Raw genomic sequence first — 20,167 nt, forward strand, 5'->3', positions numbered from 1 at the left:
AACTTCTCACTTTCTAGCAATCCTTCCATACATTTTACAAACCTGTGCACTGTCTCATCCTAGACACCAAGGGTCTTTCTTGATGGCAAAGTTTAAAAATTCAGGGACTTAACTGCACAAAAATAATTCTGCAATTCTATTCTACTCCTGTGATGACTAAACTGAGCAATTTAGACAATGGAAGCCAGAAATTAAAAAAGAAAGAAGGCAAAAGATGCCTAATACTGGCTTTATAAGTAAGGTTTTCTTTCAACTGTTTACAGCTACTCTCTCTCTTTCATCTTTGTTCTAAATGCTAGTCCTTAAAAGAGCCATATATAATTGATCAGCAAAAAACCTAAAAAATGTAAATATAACTGTAACAGCGAAAACATATTGCAGTTATAAATAGGATAGATGCTTTATGACAACTGCAAATTTGTCTCTAAAGAAGGCAAACCTTCTAAAGATGCAGTCTGAAATGCACATGAGATGGAGCTGGTCTATGTGCAGTCAGTTCTCAGAAATCATGCCATGACAGGTTTTTAAATAATGGGAATTAAAAAATTTGAACAAAAATGAAGAGGAAGGAAAGACCGAAGATGACTAAAATTTGGATATTAGTTTTTAAGTCAACAATAGCATTATCACAACTTCCAAATGAAATTAAGAAAGCTGTCAGAACACTTTTGTTGCAATGGAAATAGCCCATGATACATCTATGAAACTATTATAATAAAAGTATCTAAATCATGGGTAAATTAAATTTGTGGCTTGCATAAATCACACTTTGCTACATATCTGAGTTATATGCTTTCCATGGCATGAAGAATGATGAGATTTCACATAAAACACTAAAAGAAGGAACAGTTCTTCCAACCAACATTCCAAGTTCTCCAAAAAAGGTCTAAAGACCTCTTAAAATTGATTGCACACACGTACTCTATCTAGTTCACACAAGTGAACTCTATCAGTATATAATCAGCTTTATGAATTTTACTGTATCATTCATCTTAAATTCTCTCAGACTTAACACAATCAATAAGAAAAGTTTCTCCAGAAAGATGCAATACCTGCAAACAGCCTCTCTTAGCATGAAATTAAAGTCAGGCTCCAGTGAGTAGGCTCTGCCAGGGACACCCCTCTCGTGCACTTTCCGGGACATCGCCAGTTCCTTTTTCTGATTTGGACAAATGACTTCTCACAAGGGGCTACTCAGGAACTGAGCTGCTTTTTGAAAAAGCATTAACGTGGCCCCACAGTGAGCAGACACTCTTCTGCATGAAGCCTTCATTACTCATACATTTCAAATCTCTTTCATTAGCACACAGGACATCAGACCCACTCATTCTGTCTGGCACTCTGTTCCAAAGTCCGCAGAGCTCCTGTTCCCACTTGTGCTGGGGAAAACAGGCTTTCTCTTCACCACATGTTAGCCAGTGCCTGACCTACATCAGGAAGAAGAATGAATTTTCCACTAATCCACATCCTAATAGCCAGACTTTCTTAAACCCCAAACAGGAAAGCCAGGCATGCGACAAGAAGCATTATTCCTGCCCCCACCTTTCATTAATATTCTTGTTCTCCAACTTCTTTTTCATATCCTTTTTTTCTCTTTGCAAAAATACATCAGAGCAAATTAATGACATTTATAACAATCTACTGTGTTCAGAAATTACAAAGATATGATCTGCCATTCCTCTGTTTATCAGAAAGCGAGGTATCTCTGTAGTAGTATTTAATACAATAAACCTTTTAAATCAGCTTTAGCAGAACTCAATCAGAACGTGCTTGCAGTGAGTAATATTCTGTACTGGACCTGAAAGTTTCTTATTGAAATAGCATCATCTATGCCACATTGAATTTTGAAACTCAAAATTATACAGTGGGTTGATTTTTTTTTTTTTTTTCCCAAATGTTCTTAATCTGATTTGGGAGCCTGCAGACTTAGACCAGGTAAGCAGAGCTTTCATCTTCTCGATTAGTGAGAAGACTGGTGCTGACTGTAAACATCTCTACACTGGACAGGAACCTTTGGAAATGTGTGTCAGGTATTTTTCAATTTAGGGATTTTAGAAAATATATTTGTAAAAGGTCTTGTATAATCAGTAGCATACTGGTGGTTAGACCACGGAGCTTGGAAATTCAGATAGAAGAACATTTTCCTGACATCCAGCAACACTGTTCTCTCCCATTTAACCCATTTTTCATGTTCAAATTTAATCTTTTTAGTATTTTTAAATATTAATTCAATGCTGCTTAACAGGCTTGACCAACTGCTACTTTGTTTTTCAGGAAAACATTCAATGCCTGATGAAGAACTCAATCCTCTTATCCACCTTATGAAGTTCATCAGAGTCAAGACTGGGATCTTTTGTGTCAGGTGTGACATTGCTTTACTGAAAAAACAAAGATTTACTTTGCAGAACACTTTGAATTCTACAGATGAGAAGTCTCATATATGTATGTCATACATTTGCTTTTCCTTTACTAGTATTTTCTTCTGCTGCCTCCACAAGATACACTGATGGGGACTGAAATCCCCATCTCAGAAACTGGGTTATTTGCCTCTCAACTACCCAGAGCAGCTACTGGAGAGGCCCCAGGGACACCTCCTGCATCACCTCCCTGCAAGGGACGCCCACAGAGAACGCTTTAAGGAAATCAAGACTTGTCCCTCTCAACCCTTCACTCCACTCATAAAAAAGGGTTGCAAAATGAAGCCTTCCGCTCTGCCACACCCCCTCAAAAATAAACACACAGATATTTATCAAGTGGCCTATTTATGAGGTTATTTTCTTAAAGGAGAGGACCTATTTCTACCCACATCCTACTGGGGAATTTAGTTTTGTTGTAAAACTCCTGGGGAAGCACCTGTGCCCCTGCTCTGAACATCTCAAATCCTAAGGAACCATCATAAACCCTAAAATTTTGTAATAAATGTTTAGCCTTTCTTTGTTTTCAAATGTGCTTTTAAAAATATCATTTAAAATTCTTAACAAAGAGCATTCCAGTATTTCCTTCCTCTCTAAGCACAAGTTACCTGAATTTACCATTCTTGATTCCGGAAAGGGAGACAAGACACACAAGGAGTTGTCCCTTTTCCTGCTCAGTTCCCTCAGCACTGGCTGCTGTGGGTGCTTTTAATGGGAGTTAGTTGGCTGGGTCAGAGCAAAGGCACACACCTTCTGTGCTATAATCACTGTCTCTGCCCCTAGATCCCATTTCATAACATAACTGCACAATTTTGATTAATCACACCGGATTCAGGTGGACTGTGCTCTTTTGTTACTCACTCATCATTAAGAACACAACACCAAAGCACATGCTGGGTTATTCTGGAGGCCCACAAGGCAGATTTTTTATAAGCATACATGTACAACTACTTTGAAAGACATCAGGTCTGATGATCTGCCACTGATGGGGTTAGAAATAATGGGGTCAGTAGCCACTTGAAACATTTTTATGGCTTCCATTAAATGCAATCTGTCTGTGAATGACTTGACATCTGTTTAGAGTTCATTCGTGTCTTTTCATTCTTACACATATCTTTTCGTCACCTAGTAGATGGACCAGATTTTCAGTTACCAAGGTTTTCTTTCAGTGTTTAAATACTTCCCATCCTATTCTTAATGCTATGTATAATTTGACAGCAATATTAGTTAGTGAATTGTTCAGAATTTCTCTGTTTGCTTAGCTGTGAAACGTCACTATTTTCATTTTGAAAACAACAGAGGAAACAAATCCCAAGAGATTTTGAATCATTTTCATAATCTTCTTTTAAAACCAACTGATTTAGATGCAGGAAAACAAAAGTTGAAACATGTTCACACAAATGTTTCTTCAGGTCAAAACCAGAAAATTTCAAGCTAGGTATACCCTGAATTATTAAATCATATTGTTTATTACACTTGTATCAGCTTCTGTAACATGGGACACAACCAATCTTTACAAATCTCTATTTCCACGGACCAGGAAGGCGGTGAAGCTATCACTACCATTTATTAAATTAACGTGTTTTTCAAATGTAGGTTTGAAATTTCAGGAAGTGTGATTATTTCTCCTTAAAAGAACTGCTTGTCTTCCTAACATACTTTGTTGACTGTTATTTCTGCAGGATTTGCATCCTCTTCTTCAAAAGCAGTGCTGCAGCTCAAATAACCAGCGAGGAGCTGGTGTCAATCCTGACCAACAGCGCTTCACTGAGGAGCTCCCTGCACAGCAGTCCAGGGAATATTCCTTGGGGGAACAGGCAGGCTTGGAGGATATACTGATGCAGACACTACTTCTGGTGCTGTGTTACTCACTGAATACTTTCACACCAGCTACCATCCCAGAGTGGACTGACCCCAAAATATTCTGGTGGGAGAAGGAGTGTTTCTTTTTAATTTATCTCTGCAGCTTCACAGGCTATTAGTTAGCTGTAAAACCAGCACTTGTCTTGATAAATCCTAACAAAGCAAGTAAATCAAGTTCTCAGAATGCCTAAAATGCACCCTTGTGTATTACTAGCATTACTGTTACTGATATGTGCACACAACAGCAGATGCATTTAGAGGTTTAACTAAAAAGTTTGAATACAAAACATTAAGAAATAAAAGATGATACTCTTCTTTGGTTTTTTTTCTATTTAATCCCAATGCATTTATGAAATTGAGAGCAATATCATTTACAGAATAGCTAGCAATGTTTCGGGTTTGTCTATGTAGCAGAATTAAACAGAACTAGCACAAGAATTGGCTGGCCCTCTTTAAATGTTAAATTAACTTCAATACTGCAGACATAAATTTCTGTTAGAATTACATAAGAATATACAGAGACTAAACAAGATGCTTAAAATAAAATATGTTCTTATCTACTATATTTATGGGATAAAGAAACCCACTGTCCCACTTCAAATTAAGCATCAGAATGAAATCACATCCTCAAAGGAATTAAACAATCCTAATCCTCCATCTTCTAAATCCAACACTATCTCTCAGACTTTATACTGTTTAATCTGAACAGTGAAGAGGACCATCATCTAGTTCTCTGAACAACATCATGATTAACCCTTCAAAATGAGAACCAAGGCACAGACTGAAGATTCAAGATGAATCTTCCAAGATTCCCACAGCACATCAGAATATTTAACTAGAAACATGACTAATCATACGAGCTTTGCCAAACAGCAGAAACTCAGCAAATACCAGTCTGTCCTGACTGCAAGGATTATAAAACTGGCCATTCAGAAATTCTGCTGGGTGGTAGTCAGTATGTATTTGTAAAAGGAACCTGATAAAAGAGCAAACATGCATAAAGTGAGCAGTATTCATGTGTACTACAATAAGAGCAGCTCAGTACAGCGTAGGTGTGCAACAGCAACAGTTGGACACAGTAAATATTCCTCAGTGGGCATGGTGAGATCATGGCAGGAGTATGTGCCAGGATTGCTCCTGACAAGGTGGGGCATGAAGCTTCTTGGCCTAATTTTAGACACAAAAATTTATGGGCAAAAAATACCTACCAAATAAGTAGAACAAGTCAATAAAATAGAGAAAGTGAATTAAATTACCTGGTTATAGTATGAATTACAAATTATTCTCTACCACAGGCATATTGGTTGTATTTATACCTAGATTAATACCCATATTAAAATGCTAGATTATTGTAAACAGAGACTGTATCTTTTAGATTTAAAACATTTTTAATTACTCAATAACCTTCATAAATTGGAAGGGAGCATTTTGAAGAACCTAGACGAAATAATGAAGCCGTGAGTTTTTCTCATAGCACAGTATTTAATTTCATTAGGACTTCATCAATGCCAATACTGCTCCATAGCATGTGCCAAACTAATGATAAAAGGTTATTTCAAATTTTCATATACTCCAGATGGCAGTGATTCAGAAAGAATCTCACTCTTTATTACAGCAGGACTAGGAAACCTCTTACAACAACCTCAGTTGACATTTCTCATCCTGCCAGCACTAGGGTGGATCCTGATGCCTGTGTTTCACATTGCAGTTGCCAGTATAATTGTACTTTTACACACTGGTTGAGAACACCCATACAGCACTGCAACAAACACTGAATATGTCACAAAATATGAAGCACAGGGCTCACAGTGAAATGCAGGCAAGTCCAGAACAGGAAAATATCATTCATAATTTTGCAAAGCTATAAATTTCAGCTGAATGAAACCTAGAATATTTAAAATATTTTCACAAGGACACTCAAGAAAGTACAAAACTAGTAAAACCAGTGACCTGTGATTCTCCCCTGTATACACCAAAACTGTTAACAAATATTTCAGGAACAAATCCAAATGGCCTGTTTGAAACTCAGTATTTTTTTAACATCCTACAGTAAATTCACACCAATATAAGAGACCCTCCCACTGTTCACTGCATTGGCTTAGGCAAAAGGGGCTCTTTTCTTAGCAAAGGGCTGAGACTATAATGTAAGAACAGAATTTGAGAGACATTTGCCTTTTAAGGAAGACATTGACAGCTGGATTGTTCTGTGGTTTTCTCTGCTCAGTTTGAGAATAAAAGCGTAGCAGCAGCAGCCACTTGCAGTACCTGAGAAGATGAAGAAATACTTTGTTTTTAACAGCATTCATAATCTGATATATACTTGTAATTAACTCAGTCAAGTCCCTGGCTTTTTAATCTACTGATTACCTTGCTCTGCCTTACCTGCCTTTCATAAAGTAGTAGTGTTGGTCAGAATTTTCTGGTTTCTTACTGACTTCTCCAGTAAAAAGCAATATACACAAAGGCTTATTGTTACTTGCTTATCATCCACACATAACCTATAAAGGATCAGCTTTCTCACGGTTTGTAGACACAAACTGGAGGGAATCTGCCAGATGAAGACAAACAGAACACAGCAATAAAACCACAATCAATTCAGTGCCTACAAAAGGGCTTTAGGATGAAGGATCAAACCTACAGCTAAAGAGAGAAAAATGTTTCCTTCTCATCAGGTGAGGCAGAGTCTCAACCCATGCCATGTTCATTCAATTAACACACTGCTGCTTGCTAACACTGATAAGGCTACTACAACGTAATAATCTAATCTGTATTCCTAGAGACTGAAAACTCAGTTCAAAACACAAAATTGGCTTGGATTTCCAGTTCTGGAATGATGTACATCTTTCTCTGCTGGCATAGAAAAATGCACAATTAAATCCTACAAATATAGAAGAACAAAAACACTAGCAGAAAAAGGTATGTCAAGTTCTAAAATGCAGCACAACCTCCTGTGCCAAAACAAGACTACAGAAATCCCTGTTCCTTGCAGTGTTAAGCCTCATGATCTCACATCTCCTCCTAACCACTTTACTCATGACAAATGCAGCTCTTCCCTGGCATGCCACTTCTTCCTTCCTATCTGAAGTGGTGGTGAAAACCAAGAGTAAAATCCCTTATCTTCCTAGAAAGCAACTGAACTGAGATTCGGTTATCATGAAACAGAATGATGCAAAAGAAAAATTTTCTCCAAGGTAAAATGTAAACTAAGAGTGTGAAACAACATCCTAAAAGACTAAAAGTGATCTCTATGATGTGACTTGTTCTGAACTGGATTTGTAATTTTTTTGCATCCTTTTGCAGCACATCCTTAATTATCTGGTTGTCACAAGAGGAGCTCATTTTTTCATGCAATACAATATTCTACTGACATCCTTTGGACAATGTTTTCAGGATAATCTATCTGTAGTTATTACACTGCATGCTTAGAAGATGGATGCTTTCTGAAATACATATTTAATTAATGCTATTTAATACACAGTTTGACTGAAGGGTAGTAGTGCCCAATTCGTAAAATTTGAGATCATGGGGTGGGCACTACACACAGAATTAAAACCACATTAAACTGAAACAATCATTCAAATCCTTCTACATTTGCTTACAGTATCTGCAAACTGAAGTACACATTGTGACCAAAGATAATCACCTTAGGATTTTTGGCAATGCTCTACAATGAAAACTACCTGAAATAGAAGACAGTAACTGTTACTAAACTGTGACAGAATCCCTGTGGAGTTAGGAGTTATAGCAATATTAGTCATGTGAGTTCAGGATGATTAATGATGCCTCAAAAACTATCAAGAAAGTAGCAATTAACCCTTTACAGGCAAAGCCCACGGTAATTACTGAGATCCCTTCCTGCCATAAGCCAGACATATCTGTCTCTTATTGTTACATTTTTAGTGCAGTTCCCTGGCCCCGTTCAGGAGCTGGTGAGGATCTGGTTCACCAATTTCCTTATTTATTTGAATAGTTTGAATCATGTCAGACGACTTGAAACTGTTCCACTTGTCCCTCAGTGTTTCATTCTTAAGAAGGGAAATACTTGTTCCTTTCCATGGGACATTCCTGGCTGCCAAGTCTAGATCCAAACCTGGGGAGAATCCAAAGACCTCACAGCTGTCCTTGCTGATGCTGATGGACTAAAACCAAGCACCTTTTCTTTTTTAAATCCCATTTTTTCTTCTACATGGCATATGTCAAGAAAATGAACCAGCAACATCCATGCAGCTGAAACAAACTCCTTTTGCCTTCAGGAGATAAATCCCTGAGGACAGACCTGCAGAGCAACTGTGAAAATGTAGTATTAGAGTAAGGCATGGATAATTAGAAGAAGTAGGTCTATGAACTGATACAAGGAGAACAAATTCCATCCTGATATCTTAATATTTATCATATACCCTTAGAAGCCAAGTTCCAAAAAAGTGTGCATCCAGTGTAATAGCTTTTCACCTTTAACTATATTCACTGCAACCTTTAATAATCATGTTTGAAATGTGTGCATAGAAAGAAACACACACCCAAAATGTTTTGGCAAAAGAGTAAGATTAAAACTAAATTTTTAAGTTGCCCTGTCCAATTTTGAACACTGAAAAACAAATGAACTGCTGCACAGGCTGTTACTTTAGAACAATACTGTGGAATAATTACAAGTTCTAAGATAAAATTAAAATTACCATAATAATTCTCCTGTGAAACAATCCAATCTGTGCAGGCTACGAATTGCTACTAGGTTGAAAAAATGCATTACCACCTCAAGTCAGGCAGATAAATAATTCTATTTTCATTAGTTAGTGGAGATACTTAAAAGGTTATGGAGAGCAGGATGAAAAACTGATTATATTTGCAAATTATGTATTGGTCATGTTCAAAGACTAGCTCTTTGCCCACACACCAGCATTAGAAAGCCAGCTATGCAAACTGAGAGTACAGATATGATTCCACAAAAGTTTCTCACTGAGGAGAGCAGAAGTGCCAATCTATAGGGCCCACCTTTGGGTACAATAAGTGATATCAAGACAGGGACATCTTTGTGCCTGTTTTCCTGTACTGTTGCTTGTACCACTTCCTTTAGAGTACTTTTGGGAAAGGCCTTTTTTCCTCCCTGCCTCATATACACATGAAAACCAGAAAGCCTTGCTTTAAATCTAGACAAAACAAAGTATTCCTCTATTATTCTACCTAGAGAAACAACAGCCAGGATTTCATGATCTCCTCTTTTCCACTAATCTGTACCTCCCTACTACTTAAGGCACTAAACTCCCCAAAAGTGCTTGAAACACTCTTTTCCTTCTGTCCTTAATGAGAATTGAATCATAGAATGGTTTGGGCCAGAATGGTTTGGGTTGGAAAGGACCTTAGAAATCATCTACTTCCAACTCCACTGCCATGGACAGGGATGCCACTCACTAGGTCAGATGTACAGAAGTCACATCAGCATGTTAAAAAGGATGAGCACTTTTCAAGATCAGATTTTCTCTGCTTGGAATTAAAATGGGAGTGTAGGCTCCCTGGTCTAGCTGGATATAAAACTGTAAAGGTAAAACTTAGACTCAGTCAACCAATGAACCTTTGAAGGTTCCAATCATGTTCATAGAAGAGAAGTATAACTATGAAGCTCATTTGATTTTATGTCAGCTTTTTAATCATAGCATTCCCTCATGGATTAATTTGCTCTGTACCTACGACCATCAATCTGAATGCACACCACTGCCCATTAATGATACATTTACAGTTTACAGCACGAGTTTTATAGTACAAAAAAATTACTAATACAAGCCACCTCGAGTACCTAACAGGGAAACAACCACAAAAATTGTGAACATAAACTCACGTTTCTCTCTGATCCATTAGTAAAGAGGAACAGTCGATAATCTGCAAACTGCATATTGAGCATGGGTTTTCAATCATGTGACAAAAGAAACCACAAGTCTGAGAGGATCAGTACACTAAAATGGGATAAATCCATGTTGTTTGGGTAGCAATTAACGCTAATCATGAAATCAGAGGATCAGTCTCATTTATACTGATTTTAAATGTGTGTGTCTTTGTGACTCTCTGGGGTAAATGTTCACTTTGAAGAAATCAGTCCCAAAGTGTGGACAGCTCGTGTGTGACTGAGAGAAGCATGGGAAAGACCACCAGTTGTGACAGGCACATGCACTGGAGGTTTCAAAACATTCCTGTAATTTCCATATCAGGAAGGGGTCATTGATAAAAAGTGCCATTGTACAATACTACAGGATAGGACAAGAAGTCAAAGAGAGATGGAGTCACTGGACTGGTGTAGAAAACAACTCTGCTGGACAATCCTGTAGTCCACACCAGACTGATGCTTTTAAAAACAGCTTTTATTTTACCAGAGTCATCCATGATAGATCCTAAGGTAACACCTGTTCTTTGCTGGCCTTTTTCTCACCTGTTCTTACCCAGTTGAATGTCTCTAATCAATTTACTGGGACATAATTTCTATTTACACAGATCTCTTTGAATAACTGGGTTCAAAATGGTAAATGACAATACTGTTTCTAAGGTGACTCTCTGTAGTATTATTCCACTGAAAGGATTTAAGACCTTTATCACCACACTGCCTGGGTGTTTCCTCCATTTCCTTTTTAACATTCTTTTGCTATACAGATATTATGAAACATTGATAATTTTTTAAAAGTCAAAGGTATGCAAACAATCGGAAGTAGAGAATTTTCCATGTTCAGGTTCAGAAAGATGGATCTGATTTTCACATGAATAAACTAGACTTTGAAGACTTCTACCCAATGAAACAGGAAGCAGAATATCATTTAATGTCTGAGAAATCAGTAAAAGGCAATAGATGCAAACTTCCAGAAATCTGAGTATGATGCATACTGTGAGCACATAGACAAATACAAACCAGACACAGAATTTCCTGAGCACACAGATCACCACATGTTTGCCTGTGGAAGATAAAATTACCTTTTTCCCTGGTCCCCATGCAAGAAGCTTTCAGCAACTAAGGGCTGTCATGAAACACCACCACACGATTTACCAGTGCATCAGGGTACTGAAACAGGGCTGGCTCTTAATGTAGCCTCAGTGCCTTCAGAGTCCACAGAAGATGGAGAACTGGAGGTCCCTTCCTGTGCATCTTGAATAATGCCTGGAGCAATGCAATCCTTTGCTCTCTGAAAGTGCTACACAAGTCCATATACATCATGCAATCCAGCTTGCTGTAATTTCTGGTCCTGGCATGACTTCTGTGTGTCAAGTTTACCCTGGTTCCTCAGTCACTCTCTGCAGTCACTCTGAGCTCATTGCTTTTGCTCTTTCTCAACTTCAGTATGAAAATATTATTTCAACCTGATGGTTTCTAGTGTGAGAATGAGAATTTTGTTTTTGAAGAAAACTGAGACACCACACTCACTGAAGGTATTTCTCATGCATATGTATTTTCAAAACCACCATACACATACACTGAATTAAGAGTGAAAAAAAATTGGGCCTGGTATCAAAAACGATAAAATTTCTGTTTTACTTCTTGTTGGTCAAACAACAGGAAACCAGCATATTTACAAAAAGTAGCCCAGAAACTGAGTGGGGTCAAACTCCATATAAACTTGGAGCAATCTCCTCTTTGGGCTTAGTTTCACAAGTTTAGTAAAGCCATTCCTTTATTTTCTGTCAGATGAAAACTATTCAAACAAAAGCTCCTTGATCTTACTTACAATAGTTCTTGACAGTTCTGAGTAACTATTATAGATGAAATGTGTATCTAAGTGTTGTAGATGCCCATAAATAAAAATACTAACATACTCACCCCAACAGTGTTAATCAAAAAGAAACTTCATTCTTTAACTCTGTCAATTCTAATCAAAAGGTAAGATCAATATCCTAAGCAGTAGGTCAGAGCTCCAGAAAAGCAGCATTCACACCATGTCCTGAGGCTTGGAGAGTCCAGCAACTTCCCCCATTTATCTCTGAGCCAACCTGGTTCCCACAACAATCCTTCACACAGGCCATGCAGGGAGAACGACAGGAGGCTACTGCAGAACTACACAAACGAGAATTGCAGACAACTTCCTCTGTAGTCTCCTTCTGAGAAACGGAGTGAACTCCCACACAGTATTTTACTCATCCCTGCTATGACAGAATCAAAGGAATGCCATCAGTAGCTGCCAGGAGAGCATTTTAATCTCTTAATCTCTTAGAAATTAGATTAAAATGTTATTATTGGTTGACCTTAGACAAAGTGACCAACCACAGGGCCTACTGAGCTGGTGTGTACTTCCCAGACATGGTCTTTGTTGGAGGTGGATTACCAGTCATGGCAGAAAGGCCACGCAGGCCTTCTGAGAAAGGCAGAGAAAGCAGGTGTGACCTCTAGATCAAGCAGGCTTTACAAATTAAAATTGATGACTCAACACCAACACACTGATGTGAAGCATAAAAGTCTCCTTATCACAGCTGCGAGGAAAACAGTTATCATTCCCAGTCACCTGTTGGCAAGACAGAATGGAGCAAGGGGAATTAACAATCATAGGAAAAAACCACAAAGGTTGTGCCTAAACCAACAGACACACAGTCCTTTTATGCCAAGAGTTGTAGCAGTCATTTTTTCCCTTGTCAGAAGCAACAGGCTTAACCCTACGGTCAATATTAATGTGAGAGGAATATGCAGTCTAATGAGAACTGCACTCATCCCACTCTCAGGACTCCGGCAGATCAAACAAGAACCATTTCCTATTTTTCCAATAACATCTATTCTTAAAAGCCTGAGCCAATTTTCCAGTCACAGACATTGGTACCGATAAACAACACAACCTCAACTCAAAGAGTCTCTGAAATCTACCCAAAAGGGATTTTAAGATTTGATAATGGGCTCTTCAATTACTGTTCCCAGATATACTTTATAATAGTGTTTATTGAACTTGTTTCATTCAGACCAAAACAGAGATCAAAGTAACTACCGTAAAGCTACCTCTTTTACTGCTTTAACATTTAATCCCACTTTAGAGTCACCTGAACTGTTTCATTCAACAGCCAACAAGTTCTATTGCTTACTGATGTACAGCAGGGAAACGCAATCAATTTATTTGTGTCTATTAGGGTGCTTTTTAGAATGATACTATAAATCACACCTACTGCTGTGGGCAGAGGAGTTGCATTTCTGTTCCTACTCTTGTAGGAAAATGCTGTAAGCAGGAAAAGCACAGCTGAAACCAAGAACAAGGAGGTAAATGAGACACAGCGTACAACAACAAAAATGGGAAAGTCAGACTGCAGGGCACTGTCTTGGAAGAAACTGGGCTGATTTTTTCTTATAGGGTAGGTCTCTGTGCAATTGAGCAACATGCAGCTATACATGTCATGCCAAAAAGCCTTATGGAATTCAACAGCTGCAGCAAAGCCACAGATCTCAGTGGGTTTAAGAAAGAAAACATCAAGTATTTCAACTCAAGGTGAGATTATACTAAGGCAATGCAAAGATAACTGCATCCAACTACTAAAAACCCAACTTTAGTATTAAATGTTTTTCCTGCAGGGTTTCTCCACACCTCAAACATATTTCACCTCCAATAAAATTAAAAATCAAATTTAAAACTTCTTGGACACAAAATTCTGGAAAAGAAACTTGGTTTTAAGAGCTCTTTCAGCAGGTATCACATATTTATCAAACCAACTACTGTGTCACTTTAAGGCTCTGGCAGATTTATACAGGTGTTAAGAAAGAGAACTTTGATTTATTTCAGACTACTAAGCTGAAATATTGCTTACTTGGTAACAACAGAAACGTCAATCAATAAGAAAACCCCTCGCCTTCTGAAGTTCTCCATCTCAAATCATATGCTTATATGACAGATCAAAGTTTTCCCACAATTTCATTTAGGAATAGGCAGCAACACTCTCCTGATCACATAGGTCAACTTACAGATTACCACTCACTATTACATTTCATTCTTTCAATCATGCAAAGAAAATAGCTTGAAATGTAAAGAAATATATGTAGAAATGTCTAGGTAAATCCTCTCAGTTCAGGAATTACACATATTGAAAAGATTTATGCTATAGTATATCTTCTTACATTAGTTTATCTACATCTGAAAGACAGAATGTTTGAGCCCACAGTATTATTCTCTAGTCATCTTCACTTGATATTAACATTTCCTTCCATCACCATTTGTCTCGTCCTGTTTAATTGTGCTCAGTTTGAGAAAAGAAGTTGCAAATCCTTCAAACAATACAGAATTTCTAAGCAGCACAAGATTATCCAGCTTCCAGTTTCATTATTTGCTCAAGCAGGGTAAGAAAAAATACACTCATTTAGGAAGGAAATCTGTTTGTGTAACCAAATATCTGGATATTCTACTCAGCATCACAAAAAAATCCTTTAATATTCATCATAACAAATATAATGTTTTAAAATAAAACAAAATAGTTAAGTGACACATTCTCTTCCTAGCATCTGGCCTACACTAAAATAAAACCGCAGCCTGATGAGGCCAACAGGAGTTTTCCTCACTGGAATAACAGGGCGAACCAAGGGGCCATTATTGAAAAGTGATATTTAAGTTTGCCTTCAAACAGTTTAGCCAATGTGCAGTCGGCCTTAAAAAGAACATAATGCTGATTTAGATGGCCTTCACCTTTATCTAAATCAAAGGGACAGACATAAAGAGACAAACAACTTTAATTCAAAGAACTTGCGTCCCTCTGCTTCTCGATAGACCCGAGCACGCTCGACTGCAAATAGCAGTGGAAGAAAAAGAATGGATTAATTTGAAGATAGTGGACTTCAGGGATCCTAACTAATAAAATAGTTATTCTTTTCAGAAACATGGTAGAAATGAATCAGACTACTGCAGTTCCACAGGAATAATGAAGAGCTCTCCTGAAAAGATCTGAATACGCAACAGTTAAAGTTTTATGAAGGTGCTGGGAGTACCACTCTGGAGGTTGGCTCCCCCTCACCCCGTCTTTTCTTAACCATGGCTCCATCACCTTCAAAGTTAATTTCCAAGGTTTCTAGCTATTGCAACAATAATGCTGTTCTAAAATCAGGACCTCAGGAAATTCTTCCTTAAGCAAAGATTAATATACAGTAGAGAAAAATATTCTAACCAGGAATACTCATGGGGTGGATTTATTTTGTGTGTGTTACTCCAGGAGTCTCATCAGAATACATAAAAATGAAACCAAGGATCAACAAAGAGGAACAACAGAAAACTAAAAAAGAAATATCCTTAACATTTTTAATGGAGAATTTCAGAATTTACTGAATACTTTATGGTTTTTTAAATAGTTTTTTTTAATTCTGCAGAGAATTAATGCAAATCTTCCAAACACAAAATAACAGAGGAGAACAAATTTTATTATTGCTATCAATGGTTTTTGCAGTGTTGCTTAGAAACGCAGATTCAAATCAGAGGAGCAGCATGGCAAACACTGAGGAAAAAAGAAAACGAACCACAAAAAATGCCCAAAGCAAAAAACCCTAAAACCCCCAAGAAACATAACCAATGAAAAAGATAACCCTCCAGGGTTTTTTCGCCTTATTAAGCTGAACTTTAGCTTTTCAACAATTCAGTGGTCTAAGGGAATGGGTTAATATTCAGTCTTGATGGAAAATATACAACACAAAATTCCATTGTCTCTTTTGATTTTTTGGACTGTTTTGTTTCTGTTCATATGACAAAAACAATGAAAAAAATCTGTTTGATGTACAAGATCTCATCATGCATCACGAAAACAATAAATAACTCAGATCCTTACTATTATCATATGAATGGTTTGTGTTAATCCCCGTTCTAAGCTGGTTCTCTTGTAAATGGAGCTCTGTTCTAGCCCAAAGCTCTGGCCCAGACAATGCAGGAAGAGATTTGAAGCAGGTCCAAGCAGGATGAGCTTGCCCAAAGCTGCCAAAAGGCTTCACTTTTTTCCCTCTCTTTATTCAGACTGATCATACCCATTCTTGTTTACAAGACACAAACAGCCACATAATGACTTATCTGTGGCATGCACTTCTTGAGAAGTGAAGACCTACACTTAGAAAATTATTGGGAATTCTAAAAAACGCAAAATCCCTAGAAATGAAAATTTTCACCATCCTATAAAATGATGGCATAAGCCTTTTAAGTATTCCAACAAACATTTAGCCAAGAGCATATGATGTCTATAGAATTTCAGAAGGAGGGCAGTTTTTGCCTTAGATTAGATCCATTCAAGTTATCAACAGGTCTGAACAATGTTTCTGCACCAAAGTATGTTCTTCCCATATTCTGAATGCAGTTTACTCGTGCAACATACCTGGAAAACTGTTCCTGCAGCCCCCGCATCTGAGCTCTGCTCCGCTCCGACTCCAGGGTCACCTCCCGTAATCTTCTTTCACTCTCGAGTCTCAAATGCCTTTCTTCCTCCAACTCATGTATCAGCTTCTCACGCTGAAACACCATAGAAATGTATTCATTAATTTTACACATAAACCATGCTTTTAGGAAAAAAAGAGATTTAATTTGGGAAGAATCATCAAAAAATCAAAATAATTAACCTACTAATCCAGTCTTATCATTTTTGTGAAGCAATGCTGCACAGAGAAAATTTTTTCAGGATATCCCATCACACTGAGCAACCCTTCCTCAGTTCACTCATGGATGTCAGCATATTGAAAAACAAATACTCACCTTCTCCTTCAAAGGGCTTTTTCTTCACCTCCATTCAAAACAAATGTAAAAATTACGTTTGAGATTTGTGACCCATCTTGCTTGAATGCAGACATGGGAAGCATGGAACAAGTCAAGAGGACAACTTGTCACCCATCTCTTAATGATTCAGCCTCATGAGGAGGAAAAGAACCTGATTCTGCAGCCACTGGTTTTCTTGTTTTGGCTGAGAAGAGGATCAATAGAACAGAGTCTATCTGAATTTATTTAGTGAAATATTATGGTAATGAATACGTTTTTAAAAACTGAGTACAAATCAAACCAATATGAGAGCAATAAAAGTGTCATTAATTTTACTAATAGTTCTCAAAAGCAAATGGTTGCTAATTCTTAAAACACAGGACCAAAAACCTCAACCCGAAACATACAGCACTACCTGGATAAATCTACATATGTCATGGCCTAACCTTTTTTTTAAAAAAAGAAAGAACATAATATAAAGGGTACCTAAAGATTTTAAAATCCTATTTCAATAGAGGCTAAATATAATTTAAGAGCAGCAGAAAAATTAACCTAAAAGTTATTAAAAATGTTATTGCAATTAAAAAAAAATGTATTTACAGCCTTTTCCATGTGACCCTGTTAAATGGAAATGAAATTAAATTTTATCCTTGTGAATTTAAATGAGATAACAAATCAATAAAACCCCCAAGGATTTTACGTGGTATTACACTATACTCTGTCAGCGATGGGGTTCCCATGCCTAGGAACAGGTCAAGTCATTGTGAAGCTACAGTGGGTTCACAGGCTTTGTGCCTGTGATGCAGGGAGATTTGCAGCCTGTCAGAGAGCCTGATGTAGTTCCATGTCTGACCTAAATTTTCATGACATACCTGCAAAAATGTATATAAAAATTATCCGTACAGTTTCATTAGTAAATAACAAAGGTATCTTAGAGATAAGCCATTAAATGGGGGAGACAGGCTATTTGTACAAATCTCCCAGCTATAAATCTTACTGGATAATAATTTACAACAGCAGTAACCAGGGGACCAAAAATATGAACATTGCCAAGTGGAAAATGGATCTTAAAGACAGTGATAAATAAACAGTTGCCACAAAGGGAGGCTGCAAAGGTTTAAATGAAATATCTATATGCTTGTGAAAAAATAGGAGGACTTAAGAAAAGCTTTCAGAAGACAGTGGTGCCTACAGAAACTGGGCTTAAAACCAAACGTGCAGTTGTCCCTACAGGAACTGAGAAGCCACCTTGGAGGAAACTCAGGTGCTACTATGAACACCTGAGTGGCCGAGCTGACTCAAGGCTGTGCCTGAGCTACCTGACAAAAAAGCTTAACTACGACAATGGACTGTAAACCAGAGATTCGGCCACGCCTTCAAGGCTTATTCAGCATCACAACAGCCACAATGATCCTATTCTGATACAGCAACTACCTCTGCATGTCTGCTATGCTGACCATGCTCTGGTCCTCAAATAAATCTTCCTACATTATGTACAAAGCCAGATCTCCACGGGAAGGAGAGCCAAAAGGTGACAGTCTGGAAAGGAGATGTGTATCCTGTTCTCCATCTCACTGCCAGGATGTTTTGCAGGTTGCTCACAGCTCCACTGTTTGTCCTGCAGAGGGACTGTGCTGTATCTACAGGCACGGCCACGCTCCTGCTCATCACAAACCCACACCTTCTCGTAGAGAACTGCATAGACAGCAGAGATTCACAAACCCAAACTTCTCCCTACAGGTCAAAGAGCTGTGCAAGCTATTTCTAGGTTTTATTTACCTCTTGCTGATAGGTCAGAGAATGCTGTTGCTGCCATTTACTCCTTCTATTCACGTGGGGAAGTCTGTGTTATAATCCTACACAGAAAGATCAGCATATCCACATGGGGATTTTTTCTTATGAAGAAAGAATGTAGAAATTACCTTAAGAAAAGTACTCTTAAACGAGCAACAGATTTGCTTAAAAGAACAATAACACTACAGGAATGAGATCCCTAAACATTAGGAACTTCTGGAAAGAGCTAAATGTCCAGTTCCAATTCAGCCACCTCACAGGCAAGAATTATAACACAGTTTATATGAGCACATACTGTTGCTGTACAAAACTCCTGCTCCTTTCAGGGTAAGGGATGAACAACAAACCAGTCACAAGGCTACAAGACAAGAAACAAAAGCACTGACCTATGGCCCTGAAATTCTGGGTTCTCTTCCCAGCTACCAAATTCTCCAGTATGAATGGGGCAAAGACTTGCCCATGGGACAGCTGCACAGCAACAACACCATCAGCCCTCACTGCCAGGATTCCTCACAAGAATTTATTGGCAACCTTGCAGCACTTCTGCCATTTCTTGCAAGCAGAAAGCAGATCTGCCAGCCAGATCACAGACATTAAATACTGTGAAGTGGGGAGAAAAAGGAGTAAAAGACCACCCATACTTGGGAAGTTTTCAGTCTGCAGGACACAAAACACTCAAGTATACTACACACAGAAAGTAGCTCCCAGCTGTAGTGACCTTATCCACCAGAAAAGAGAACTAGATTTTTATTCAAACCCAGAAAATCCATAATGAAGTGTCAGAAGAGAGAAGTGAGCCTAACGTGCAGAAAGGCCAGGATTAAACAGAGATTTTTTAGATTTTTTTTGTGTCCTAGAAGAAGAAAACATATCCCTGAACTTTGCAGGAATTTTGTGCTGACATAATGCACTTTATAAGCTCCTCTGTGCTAACCCCACTTTATTCCTGTGCAAAAAAAAAAGGCGTGTGAGAAGAAATAAACAGAACTGGTTAAAGGTTTTATAGTGAATATAATAAGCTTAATAGAAAGTAAGAGAATTAGCATGCTATGTGAAGAAAAGGTTAAATAAAAAAAAGTATCATGTGAAATGCTTCAGTTCATTTTAACACCAGAAAAATCATTGCCATCTTCCAATGAGGTTATGTATTCCCACTTGCCAATTCCTCTTTAATTGCAGATTCTTCTCTCCATGAGCTCTGCTCAAACTATTTTTCCCTGCTTCCTCTCCTTGCATTCTGCAGCACAGCTGAACCCATCTCTTCTTAGAAGCATAACCTTTACTTCATTCTTGCTTCTCCTTTTCAGCCTCCCCAGAGAGCCTGACTTTCATCACACCACCCAGTCAAATTCCTGATAACTTTCCAAACAGGCAAAAAATTCATGTGAACAAACTAGAGTGCAAGACAGTGTTAGCAAACTCTACTGATACTTTCATGCAAGTACT

The 20,167-nt window shown here is 37.9% G+C and overlaps 1 protein-coding gene across 1 annotated transcript in view; it reads right to left on the reverse strand.

Annotated features, from left to right (window-relative positions):
- Positions 1–20,167, reverse strand: part of NCKAP5 (NCK associated protein 5) — a gene marked incomplete at both ends in the record, with an annotated part of 331,674 nt that overhangs the window by 155,492 nt on the left and 156,015 nt on the right. Inside the window, one exon of the mRNA XM_082284641.1 lies at positions 16,554–16,687. Within this exon, the coding sequence (XP_082140767.1) occupies positions 16,554–16,687 (134 nt within the window). The remainder of the gene's footprint in view (positions 1–16,553; positions 16,688–20,167) is intronic.

Source organism: Coloeus monedula (genome assembly GCF_965178545.1).
Source record: "Coloeus monedula genome assembly, chromosome: 7".
Lineage (NCBI taxonomy): Eukaryota > Metazoa > Chordata > Aves > Passeriformes > Corvidae > Coloeus > Coloeus monedula.